Raw genomic sequence first — 13,640 nt, 5'->3', positions numbered from 1 at the left:
AATATTTACAAATTCTAAAATCAAGATGTATTTTCTGACCTGAAAAATAAGTCTAGTTTTTAGACAAAAACACAACATTTAAGGGATTTTGGACAGCATTGTAGGCTGTGGCTTCATAAAAACAAAATAAAAACAAATAATTCTTCCGGCAAGTAATAAAGTTCATTACCCTAACTGTATTTCGTTTACAGTCACAGGTGTGCATTTATTGCCATTCCACATCTCTGAATGCTGCTGATCCAATGAAAATTTAAAGTCGTCAGCATTCATTTTATAAATCCACATTTTCAATGAAGACACAATATTTGTTGTGAATTTTATCCATCTGGTCTGTAAATTCACCGTTTTGCTTCGCAATAGTATGCACTTCCATTGCTTTGACCAGATCGGTAGGTGAGTAATACTTCCCTCATGCTGGAAATCCATAAAACACACTGTGGTCGAGCGGTTTTAGACTGTTAGCGGGGCATTGCAAGACGCTACATCTCATTTGTTCTCCTTGCAGGAGTTCTACCTGAAATGTGCTGCTCACCCCACCTGTGATAATGACACTTCGGTAGCTCTGGACTTGATCATGCCCAACACACGCAGCGTCCCCTGCATTGCCTGCACTGACATCATGTAAGTGTTATTTCTATGTGTTTACAGCTGTGTCTCGTTTCACAATCTCGTTGCATGATCCAGTTACAGTAAATAAAGGAAAAATATTTAAAAATTTGGAGTGATTCAAAAATAAAACGTGTTTTTCTGATTTAATTTAATGTGATCCTTTTGCTTTAAGAGTTATTTCAGTTACAGTTGTCAGCAGTGGCGCTTCCAGCTGGTATGATGTCCTAGGGTGAACCCCCCTTCAGCGCCCCCTAATCTCACCTAACCTAGTCTGATACCCTAAATGCATTTGTTGCACAATTTCAACTAACCCCGTGTTTCTGAGTGAAATGTGTTTTGGTGTTTGACACGGCACTGCGTTTGACATCAGCAAGTACCGCAAGAGCAATCCAAAAGCATTGAAAGCTGTTTGCCATCTCTTACAGTTCTTTAATGCCTTATGTATTAAAGGGATAGTTCACCCAAAAATTCTGTCATAATTTTCTCACTGTCCTGTTGTTACAAACCTGTATAAATAAATTTTTTGTGTTGAACACGAAGGAAAATATTTTAAAGGTGACATAGAATGATTGAACGGGGTATGTATCCTTGTTCTGTGATGTGACATGTAGACAAAAAAATTTTTGTTTGGCTCTGTAATGCCTTAGAAGCTTCCTAAAAACCTCTCTCAGCTCTATTAGGGTGGGGGGTTTTAAACAAGTGGTTTTGCACCTATTTGGCTCCCCCTACTGGCTTAACTTGCAATCTCATTACTGATTGGCTGACTTTGCTGCCTCTCTAAAAATGTAGCCAATTATTTTAAAGTGGAGGGGCAGTGAGATGCCTGTGATGTCATAAGCATCAGTTTTTCAGATTGGGCCGTTTTCTGGCTGACATTTCTAAAAGAGGAATTTCTATGAGACTGAGATGTTTAGCATGTCTAGCACTTTTTGTATGTTCGTGAATGCGGGTAGACTACCATTATTCAACAAAGACAAGGTAAAAATGTTTTTTTATTCTATGTCCCCTTTAAGGAATGTTTGTAACCAAACTGATCATGAGCCCCATTTACTTCCATAGTAAGATACAAGGATACTATGAAAGTGAATGGGGCTGATGGTTTGGATTCCTTAAAATATCTTGCTTTGTGTTAATCACAAAAAATAAATGTATACAGGTTTGTAACAACATAAGGGGTTAGTAAATAATGAGAGAATTTTCATTTTTGGGTGAACTATTCCTTTAAGTTGGACAATCAAGTGACCTCTCCGAGTGGTCGCATACTATAACTTGTATAAATTATTGACGTGTGGTTCAAATGAGCATTGAAAACTTTATCACGCATTTCGATTGGTTATTCGCAGGCACTCCATGCCAGCCCCTTTAAAATGTCACCCATCCATAAATCCACCACTGGTTGACAACAACCGACAGATATAAAAAGCAACTGGCTGGTCATAAACAACTAAGCACGCAACACATTAGATGTGAAAACCAACAATTGATACAAACACTGCGAAAAACAAGCTGCCCACCCAGTGTTCTCCTACTGTGCTACCCTTCATACGCTGATTCTTTTAGCGGGGCGGTCTTATGAAACTCTTTACCTGCTGCTGAGGCACAGAGGCGGACGGGCAGGCGCCTGGAGACACCAGACAATGGAGCCCAATCACCAAGAACCACCATTCAAATCAAGGGCTGATTGAAGTAGCACCGCAATTACCTTCCTGAGAAGGGCTTTGTTTTTCCACCGTCCTCCACTCTTCTCCGTCCACAGAAATCTCCTCCATTTGTTTAAAAGGGCACTGAGAAGGACAGGGTTAGTGTCTCACAATAGAGACAGAAGAGGGGTCAAAGCCGTGCAACACAGGGTGACTTACAGTCGAGTGAATCTGGGTCTGAGTGTGAAGGAGTTCTTGAGCAACCAGAAGGACATTGGAGGAGTGTGTTTTTCACACGCTTGAGGAGAATCTTCAAGGGGTTTTTGAACAACATATATAACATGATTGTCATTCAAAACCGTTTTGAAAGATGTGCAACATGATCTAAACCATCACAACTCGCCCCTCTGCATATCAACCATACGCTTATGGATGCATCCCTCTGTAGGGGTGGGTGGGGGATTACTTCATTTTGGTATTGCAGGCAAGCAAAAATAAGGTTTTTGAGAATCTCATGTTCTATCTACAGTGAGGAAAATAAGTATTTGAACACCCTGCTAGCTTAGAAATCATGGAGGGGTCTGAAATTGTCATCGTAGGTGCATGTCCACTGTGAGAGACATAATCTAAAAAAATCCAGAAATCACAATGTATGCTTTTTTAAACTATTTATTTGTATGATACAGCTGCACATAAGTCTTTGAACACCTGTCTATCAGCTAGACTTTCTGACCCTCAAAGACCTGTGTAAGATAATTTCCTAAATAAGATAGCACCTCCCCAAAGGACACTGCATGGGGGCAAAGTGAGTGCGCGGGAAAAGCCACTCTCCACGATTCACAGTGGACTTCCCACTGAGACACATTTGGGTTTCAAAGACACACCTTTAGGGTGTCATACATTTGTATTCTTTTCTCTAAAAGCAAACTGTATATGAAATGCTACATGCACAAAGAATCTAAAATCTGTATCTTATTTGTTTTCTATTGGAATGTCTCATTGCAAGTGGTTACAGGTCCCACTCATATAACAACAGAATTCAATGTTATGTGAAACTTCATTCAATGTTGATAGACACCTCCCTTTCTAAGCATAAACCAATCACCCACTGTATACAGATTAAGGACAGCCCTTAGTTTTACCAACAACCAATCAGTACCAAATTCCTATATGCCTTGTTCTCTGGTTATTTAAGGAGATGTGTAGAAGATTTAGGGGGACTTTCAATATCGAGAAATGCACCCCCATGATGCTGTCCTGGCACAGCATCATGTATTGTTATTTTACTTTGAGGAATCTGTAACCAGATCTTCATCTCATTACCAGGTATGCAATGGGTTTTTGTTTGATTTTCGTATTCGAATTGGAATGTAAATTGGCTTCTGAATTATGTTTTCTTACCTGGTTAATAAATTGTTACATTTGAATTCATTCTATCTTCTCTGTTTCATTAACTATTCTAAGTTACTACAGATATTACGAGATCCTTTATCACCATAAATCTACGACCGGGGTATAAATTCATGCTAATTGTCTATACCGATGAACTTAGAGGTTCAGCCATTACTTTACTATATGTGGACTATCAGATGATAAGTCAGGACCTCTGATCAGTATCTCTACTATAATTATAGTTTTGAGTTCTGTATTAAGTTGGATATAGTTGGCTGGGTTGCATGATATTTTCTAATGATAATTAAGGGCACGCCAGCATGGGGCAGTTGCTTCAACCATTTCCTCTGGTTACACGGATAGACTAATTATTTAACCCTAACTAAGTTGTGGGTAATTGTAATGATTATTCGAGGACTATATAAGTCAGGACCTCTGGTGCGGTTAAGTTTAATTATTTAACCCTAACTAAGTTGAGGGTAATTGTAATGATTATTCGAGGGCTATATAAGTCAGGACCTCTGGTGTGGTTGAGTTTATGGTTCAGAACCCGCACAACGGCCGGTGTGGGCTGATATGATATTGGTAATCGAATGAATGAGTCCAATGTTAACATGAGTAAATAGAATGGTCAAATGTTTATCCAAATTCCAAAATTACATCAATTTGATTCATATTACAATACGTTTTATATCTTTGGAGTCAGATTATAAAGTTGCGTAATGTTAAAACCGGAAGCACCGGAAAAGACCGAATGCGCTATAAACCGGCCATACCGTTTGGATTCCGTCGTTGGGCCAAGCGGATGGATGGGGTCATTTTTGGACCTCCTTACAAAGTGGTGATTCCCGGGACGTGATATTCAACCAGTGGAAATCTTATCAAAATGTACAAAGTACGACTGATTCGATCCCTGGAGAATAAGAGTCTTTTCATGGAGCTAAAGGTTTGAACTTCTTCTATTTCTTCAGCTGATGTGGTAAGTCAATCTTTTCTTTGCCTTTTAAAAATGTTTGAGGGAATGTTTTAAACATCCCACATTTATTAAATAGGTTGTAAATATACCTAATGTTAGACTGGAAATCAAATCCGGTGGGGCTTTAAGAATGAAATGAAACCACATTATTAGGAAATGCTGTGTGATGTTAAATGAAGAATGAATTGCTTTGCTCTGTTAAGATCTTTTGTTTACATGCCTACGGAAAACAAAAGATCGTCTTACATTGGAGTTAAATCATCCAAAATTTGTTCTGATTCTCAAACAAGGAAAACATCTAGAATCTAAATTTAAATCACCAAATTCTACACAATTGTTTTTGTTGTGACAGCAAATGCACAACCTAGAAAAGATAGCTAACAAACTTTAACAATTAAAAAATGATGTTGGATGATTTAAACTAATGCAATTAATGTGTTTGCATGTGAAAGGAGGACTTGGACAGTTGAGATGTGATAAGCTTACAGATAGGAAGGTTTTTAAATGCTGCATTTGTATGTAGATGTGATGTTTGACAATCAAGGGTAGCTATCTGTCTGCAGATCTACCATTTGTATGGATATGTAATGTTTGACTATCAAGGGTAGCTCTCCGGGGAGTCTACTGTATTCAAGGTTGTGAGTGAGCCTTCTAAAAGATCACTCTGGACTGAATGAGGATGAAATCAGGAAGTCATATTACAATTACAAACTTCACATTCAATGTATTCCTCCGTTGATGAGATACAATTAAACAAAATCTAAAATTGTTGCAGGAAAATATAATGTTTTTCTAGGCCAACACAAATGGTCTTATCTCTCACTGTGAGACACCCAACTGAGATGAAAGGGCTTACCCCCCACTCAGATAACGGGCTATCCATTGTTCCCAAGAGAGAACATTGTTTTTAAGAGAGACAATTGTCTGTAACCATATTTTTCCTTCTGTAAATCAATCTAAGTGTTATTTAAGAACTTGATAAACACCAGGACTGTTAAAAGTTCATGGCTTAGTCTTTCCCTATGAGTCTGTGAAAATTGTTTAAAGACAGTTTTGTACAGCTTTATAGAGATGTGAAAGGCCACAAAAATTTTAGTCTTGAAACTGTTGTAGGAATACATTAGCATGAACCAATGAAAATCTGTGCCTCACACCAGTCTGTCCAGGGCTGACACCTTTTCACATTCAAATATATTGATACAGGAACATCTTGCAAATTCAGACACACAAACATCAGTCTGGTAATCCTTAAGAGATCAGTAACAAATGTATTTTTAATTAATCCTGTTTTTAATATAATACAATCTACATTGTGATCAAGTTGCAATATCCATTATATTGTAATGGCCAAACAGGCCTCAGATGGTAAAATGTGGTTTATTACATGTATGTATACTATATGGAGTAACTTGCACAGGCCAAACTAACAGAATTGGTCCACCACCCAGTTTGTCAAGGAGCGGAGTACGCTGTCACGTGCCGCCATGTTTTAACACACAAAATTAATGTGACACTCATGATAGTGAACCAAATCTCCTTCACTGGAAATCTTTAACCCATTTTTTAATCTAATACAGAGGTCTATTTTAATCATTTGGTAACTAAACCTATGATAAATGCTGAACACATCAAACAAAAGAGTCCTTTTGGGTCAGAGATCTGAAGCAGTCAAAGGTGTGATGAGCTGATGAATTGCCCACAGGTCTGACTGAACTGAGCAACTTAAAATGAAGCCATTTGAGCTTATGGAAAAGTTCTCCAGCAGAAATGGAGTTTGAATGCTCACAGCAGACTGCAAGGGTTTATATGCTTTCACAGCTTAAAGTAATTTGCTGTCGGACTACACTGCAATAGCAGTAGTCAATAAAAAAAAACAACTCTGACCAAAGGATGTAAAGCTAATTTAATCTCTGAAAATAAATTTGCAAAATAATATGACAATGGTACATCTATTCCCTAATGACTGATCACCAAAAGGAGAAATTGTACCGCATGTCTTAATGCAAATTGCATAAAGGGTTAAAAACTAACTGCTTCTCTGTTTGTCTTTTTATCAGGTTGAAAGCTGTAAATCCTGGCCAGAGATGTCTGGCCACATGAAAGACAGCGAACCCTGCAGAAAAAACATTCTAGAAAACTGAGGATGGGTGCGAAGACATTCAAAGGCCATTTTACACCTCACTACACTATACCATCATGAATAGACATGGCCTCAAAATTTGCAACACTAATTGTTAGAGATAAAATCCACCCATCTTTCAGACAAACACTGACTGTACAGCACACACATTGACTAAAACAATCTCGTAACACATCTGGTATAGACGTAAAGACTATCCAGACATAAACACTACACACCACACAACATATTCCAAACTTAACACTACATTTAAAATCAACATTCTCCTGTTACACAAACAGGGACATCTAATCCAACACAAATTCTAAGTGATATCATTCACACCCATATTAGCAAAACTACAACATTCATAAGAAACTTACATGGCAAAGTCACACTTTGATGATTACGTTTCTAATTGCAATAACAAACTTACTGTCTAAATCTCAAATCAATAATCTGACTGTTGTTGTCATAAGTGAGGACCTGTTGGCGCCCTGATCCTCAACTTATCACTAAACAACAGCACAAACAATTTTCATGAATCAATCAAACCATTTACATCTCAACTCCTAATATCAAATGTGACTTAGCCGACATATCAGATACACACCTATATAAGTATTCACATATCTCTACACTCATACACCTACTTATACACGCAAACACATTGAAATCTGAGATTCTAAATCTTCAAATGTATGGACTATACATACACATTCACATACAGATACATATACACATAGGCACATACCTGCACACATAGAAATCTAACATGAGATTCTGAATCTTCAATTGTGCTCATGGACTCAACATGTTCTGAACATATTCTTAGTTAATCTTAGGCCTACAAGGTGCTTATATTAGAAAATTCAGAGTTCCCTCAACATTCATGATAGATGTGTGCATGGTATGATTACAACATTATGTGCTTATTATTATTATTATTATTATTATATATGGTCTACCATGCCCATACCTAAATCTATTGTAGCAATATTTTACTATCACGTTTATTGATACACCCTATGAGATGCATTACCAAATTTTACTTTAACATGTTCCGTTATTTTTTTTTTTTTACATGACCCAATATATGCATACCTGAATGTTATTTAACACTTTCTGGTTTTTATTTTTTTTTACTTTCACATGACCCAATATGCATACCTGAAGAAGGTTATTTTTACATTTTCTGGGTTTTATTTTCATACAATCTATAATATGCATACCTGAAGATCATTTTAACCATTCCTGGGTTTTATTTTCATACAATCTGCAACATGCATATCTCAAGGTTATTTTAACATTTTATTTTCTGGGTTTTATTTTTATAATATGCATACCTCAATGTTATGCATTGTTGTTTTAACCTGATCTTTTGCATCTTCTTCTTCAATATCCAGAGACCAAGTACATTTAAATTCAACTAAACTCCAAATACAACAGTGGGAAAGAACATTGGTAATTTTATAGATCAGATATATTTGACCTGGTGAGACCGTACCACTTGCACTTTCCACATCAAGGTATCATGTGCTATGTTTTTTATTTATCAGGGTACCCGCGGAGTCTTAAAAGTCTTGAAAAAGTATTGAATTTCATTTTCCCATATTAAGGCCTTAAAAGGTATTGAATTTCACCTCAAAGTCTTGAATTTTTCACGGAGGTCTTAATTTTTCAAATGATCAATAGATTTATATGCTGTTAATTCATATACAAAACTCACGTGCACGAAAACCACGTGCGAGCGATAGATACGATCGCAGAACACTATCCATGTTCGGAAAAGCATCTTAGCAAGCGCGCAGAACACTATTCGCGCGCGGGAAAGCATTCTTGCGTGTTCACAGAACACTATTCGCTCGCAGAAAAACGTCCTCCCGAGAGCGCACCTCTGTTCAAAGCGCACAAACACAGCCACGCGAGCAAAATAAAAAGTTAAGTAAAAAGGCTGGGATGATAAAGTAAAGGTTGGGAGACGCACTTGCTCGATCAAGTTGACTTTGGGACTGTGGGGGCGTGACAATGACGGGTGTCCAAGCACCTGTGATCGGTTGTTTGATTTAATCAGTGACACACACAATCTTCTGTTCCACAATGTCTCTAGTAAATCTAGATAGAGAAGACACGTTTTAATATGATCATTATGTCAAGAAGGTAATTTATATGTTAAACAAAAGTCTGTAATCCATGCAATAATAAGCTGCAAACAATAACACAAATTTGAAAGCTATTATGTTTTTTTTGTTTACTGTTTAATTAGATAATATCAACTTGCAATATATACTATAGGCTACATATTTACATTGTCACACTAAGTTAGCATTAGAAAACTTTAGTATGGTCCTGTATAAAGATTAACAGAAAGGATTAACAGAAATATATATATATATATATATATATATATATATATATATATATATATATATATATATATATATATATATATATATATATATATATGAGCTTGTGTCCAGTTTTTTGTTTGGTGCAGTGAACAGATTTCTTGTCTTTTTAGGGTCAAAATAGCATAACATTTTAATTTGTTGTTGTGTTTGAGGGGTTTTTGTTTCATTTGCCATAATATGGTTAATTTTGTTTGTCAGTATTGTTCTGGTTCAGATTATTACTGATGAGTGTTATTAGATGTTGTTATTATCTTAACTATATTAAACATAAAAAAAATTAATACCTTAAAATTGGTGTTATTGTTTGGTTTGCAGATTATTTCATGGATCAAACAAGGCTATTGTTTTAACGTAAATTACCTTCTCCGACATAATGGTCATATTAAAACGTGGCGGGCTGCACAAGATAAAGAGGAGGGCTGCATGTGGCCCCTGGCCCTCCAGTTGCCCATTCCTGATTTAGGGATTTTTAAATTTACAATAAATGTACATTTAAATCTATTTAATCTATTTGATTGTTGGTTTTGATTGTTGGGTAAAGATAAGGGTTAAGCCATTTGGGCCTTGGACTCAGCCTTTCAGAGGCATGTTGTCATGAATGTTCCAACACTTGTAAATAGTAATTATTTGAGGTATATTACGTTATTTAAAATGATTTATTCTACCCGAATGGGTGCGATGTAGGTATTAAATTTCATTTGAAGTGGTATTAAAAAGGTCTTAAAAAGCCTTGAATTTAGGTTTGACAATCCTGGGGGTACCCTGTTTATTTTATTTATGGTTTACCCTATGAATCTCTTGATAATGTTGCTGAGTCTATCAGTACTGATCAATGTTCAATCAATGAATGGTCCTTAAGATGTGCAGGTGTTTCACACAGTGATGTATTGTCAATGACATGATCCCCACCTGACGATGTCTGAAATCAGAGGAGATCACCGTTCAGAGGTGACAACTTTCTTCAAAGGGACAGAACGTCTAAAAACAGGTGGTTTTTTCGCAAAAGAATGGGACATTCATTGAACAAAGCACACAGGCCTTGGTTGACACACTGAACTTGAACACTACGAACACTACAGAGATTGGACACCACCAAGAGCTAACATCTTACTGTATGTTGATCTCATCGGGACTGTTATGTTCTCCGATATGATCAAGCGGCGGAGCTGTAAGATAATTTCCTAAATAAGATAGCACCTCCCCAAAGGACACTGCATGGGGGCAAAGTGAGTGCGCGGGAAAAGCCACTCTCCACGATTCACAGTGGACTTCCCACTGAGACACATTTGGGTTTCAAAGACACACCTTTAGGGTGTCATACATTTGTATTCTTTTCTCTAAAAGCAAACTGTATATGAAATGCTACATGCACAAAGAATCTAAAATCTGTATCTTATTTGTTTTCTATTGGAATGTCTCATTGCAAGTGGTTACAGGTCCCACTCATATAACAACAGAATTCAATGTTATGTGAAACTTCATTCAATGTTGATAGACACCTCCCTTTATAAGCATAAACCAATCACCCACTGTATACAGATTAAGGACAGCCCTTAGTTTTACCAACAACCAATCAGTACCAAATTCCTATATGCCTTGTTCTCTGGTTATTTAAGGAGATGTGTAGAAGATTTAGGGGGACTTTCAATATCGAGAAATGCACCCCCATGATGCTGTCCTGGCACAGCATCATGTATTGTTATTTTACTTTGAGGAATCTGTAACCAGATCTTCATCTCATTACCAGGTATGCAATGGGTTTTTGTTTGATTTTCGTATTCGAATTGGAATGTAAATTGGCTTCTGAATTATGTTTTCTTACCTGGTTAATAAATTGTTACATTTGAATTCATTCTATCTTCTCTGTTTCATTAACTATTCTAAGTTACTACAGATATTACGAGATCCTTTATCACCATAAATCTACGACCGGGGTATAAATTCATGCTAATTGTCTATACCGATGAACTTAGAGGTTCAGCCATTACTTTACTATATGTGGACTATCAGATGATAAGTCAGGACCTCTGATCAGTATCTCTACTATAATTATAGTTTTGAGTTCTGTATTAAGTTGGATATAGTTGGCTGGGTTGCATAATATTTTCTAATGATAATTAAGGGCACGCCAGCATGGGGCAGTTGCTTCAACCATTTCCTCTGGTTACACGGATAGACTAATTATTTAACCCTAACTAAGTTGTGGGTAATTGTAATGATTATTCGAGGACTATATAAGTCAGGACCTCTGGTGCGGTTAAGTTTAATTATTTAACCCTAACTAAGTTGAGGGTAATTGTAATGATTATTCGAGGGCTATATAAGTCAGGACCTCTGGTGTGGTTGAGTTTATGGTTCAGAACCCGCACAACGGCCGGTGTGGGCTGATATGATATTGGTAATCGAATGAATGAGTCCAATGTTAACATGAGTAAATAGAATGGTCAAATGTTTATCCAAATTCCAAAATTACATCAATTTGATTCATATTACAATACGTTTTATATCTTTGGAGTCAGATTATAAAGTTGCGTAATGTTAAAACCGGAAGCACCGGAAAAGACCGAATGCGCTATAAACCGGCCATACCGTTTGGATTCCGTCGTTGGGCCAAGCGGATGGATGGGGTCATTTTTGGACCTCCTTACACCTGTTAGTCTGCCTTAAAAATGTCCACCTCCACTTCATTTATTATCCTAAATTAGATGCACCTGTTAGCTGCATAAAGACACCTGTCCACCCCATACAATCAGTAAGAACCCAACTACTAACATGGCCAAGACCAAAGAGCTGTCCAAAGACACTAGAGACAAAATTGAACACCTCCACAAGGCTGGAAAGGGCTACGGGGAAATTGCCAAGCAGCTTGGTGAAAAAAGGTCCTCTGTTGGAGCAATCATTAGAAAATGGAAGAAGCTAAACATGACTGTCAATCTCCCTCAGACTGGGGCATCATGCAAGATCTCACCTTGTGGGGTCTCAACGATCCTAAGTAAGGTGAGAAATCAGCCCAGAACTACACGGGAGGAGCTGGTCAATGACCTGAAAAGAGCTGGGACCAGCGTTTCCAAGGTTACTGTTGGTAATACACTAAGATGTCATGGTTTCAAATCATGCATGGCACGGAAGGTTCCCCTGCTTAAACCCGCACATGTTCAGGCCCGTCTTAAGTTTGCCAATGACCATTTGGATGACCCAGAGGAGTCATGGGAGAAAGTCACGTGGTCAGATGAGACCGAAATAGAACTTTTTGGTCATAATTCCACTAAACGTGTTTAGAGGAAGAAGAATGATGAGCACCATCCCAAGAACAGGGTCGAGGCTGGGTCCTCCAACATGACAATGACCGGAAGCTCACAGCCAGGATAACCAAGGAGTGGCTCTGTAAGAAGCATATCAACTGACTGATGTAGAGAAGATCTGTGTGGAGGAGTTGGCCAAAATCCCTTCTGCAGTGTGTGCAAACCTGGTGAAAAACTACAAGAAACATTTGACATCTGTAATTGCAAACAAAGGCTACTGTCCTAAATATTAACATTGATTTTCTCAGTTGTTAAAATACTTATTTGCAGCTTTATCATACAAATAAATAGTTAAAAAATCATACATTATGATTTCTAGGTTTTATATATTTTTTAGATTATGTCTCTCACAGTGGACGTGCACCTACGGTGACAATTTCAGACCCCTCCATGATTTCTAAGTAGGAGAACTTGCAAAATAGCAGTTCAAATACTTATTTTCCTCAATGTATAATTCATTATGGTTGCGTTCGGTTTACAGATCTTTATGGGTCTACTTAGATCTGAAAAGCCGAGGTCCAATCTGAAACCCGAGCGGATTCGAGTCTAAAAGTTTCACGTGTGCCTCGGACATTGGTCGGGTATAATAATTGCATCATCGGTTTTCGGGTTATTTAAAATGAATGTGTTTTTGCCAAACGGACCCGAGATGACCGGAACTTGCGTGTGTGAATCAACTACTTTTCCTTGTCTCGGGTCGGGTCTTTCTTTAAAAAAGATTGACGCACATTGGGTTTGGGTAAAAAGTGATTCTTGTCATTCGGGACGGTTTTTTCTTTGGACCCGAGTTGACCTCTTCTTCGGTTTACAAACCTCACCACTAATTGCAGTCATGCCAAATAAAGTAACCAGAAAATATTAGTCCGCTGCTTTAATCTTGCTATCTGAGATCTGACCAGCAAGATTGTGCAATGAAAATTACTCTCAGTCAGAACAAATTTTGTCTGTGACTTTAAGCTTAGAAGTACATATTTTGCCAAATCCCTTTAGGGAATTTGGCACCAAAAACTATGCAGACAGTGCTAATAAACAGAAATATCAGCAGGTGCGACTCGTATTGAGCCAGCATTTACTCTTTTAGTGTGACCACCTCAATTACGGTCACTTTGAACTAGTTAGGAAAACACGTTTTTAACACTTAAAATATGATGCAATGCTGTGTAATGAGCTACCGTGCGTGTTTTCAGACAT

The 13,640-nt window shown here is 37.5% G+C and overlaps 1 protein-coding gene across 2 annotated transcripts in view; it reads left to right on the top strand.

Annotated features, from left to right (window-relative positions):
- prkn (parkin RBR E3 ubiquitin protein ligase) overlaps window positions 1-13,640 on the top strand; it is a 139,505-nt gene that overhangs the window by 66,117 nt on the left and 59,748 nt on the right. For both annotated transcript variants that reach the window (XM_065251568.2, XM_065251557.2), the window contains one exon: window positions 506-621. In XM_065251568.2, coding sequence (XP_065107640.1) covers window positions 506-621 — 116 coding nt within the window. The remainder of the gene's footprint in view (window positions 1-505; window positions 622-13,640) is intronic.

Source organism: Paramisgurnus dabryanus, chromosome 20, assembly GCF_030506205.2.
Source record: "Paramisgurnus dabryanus chromosome 20, PD_genome_1.1, whole genome shotgun sequence".
In the NCBI taxonomy this organism is placed as follows: Eukaryota; Metazoa; Chordata; class Actinopteri; order Cypriniformes; family Cobitidae; genus Paramisgurnus; species Paramisgurnus dabryanus.
Note: the sequence above shows the minus strand (reverse complement) of the source record. Positions and strands in the feature narration are given on the sequence as shown.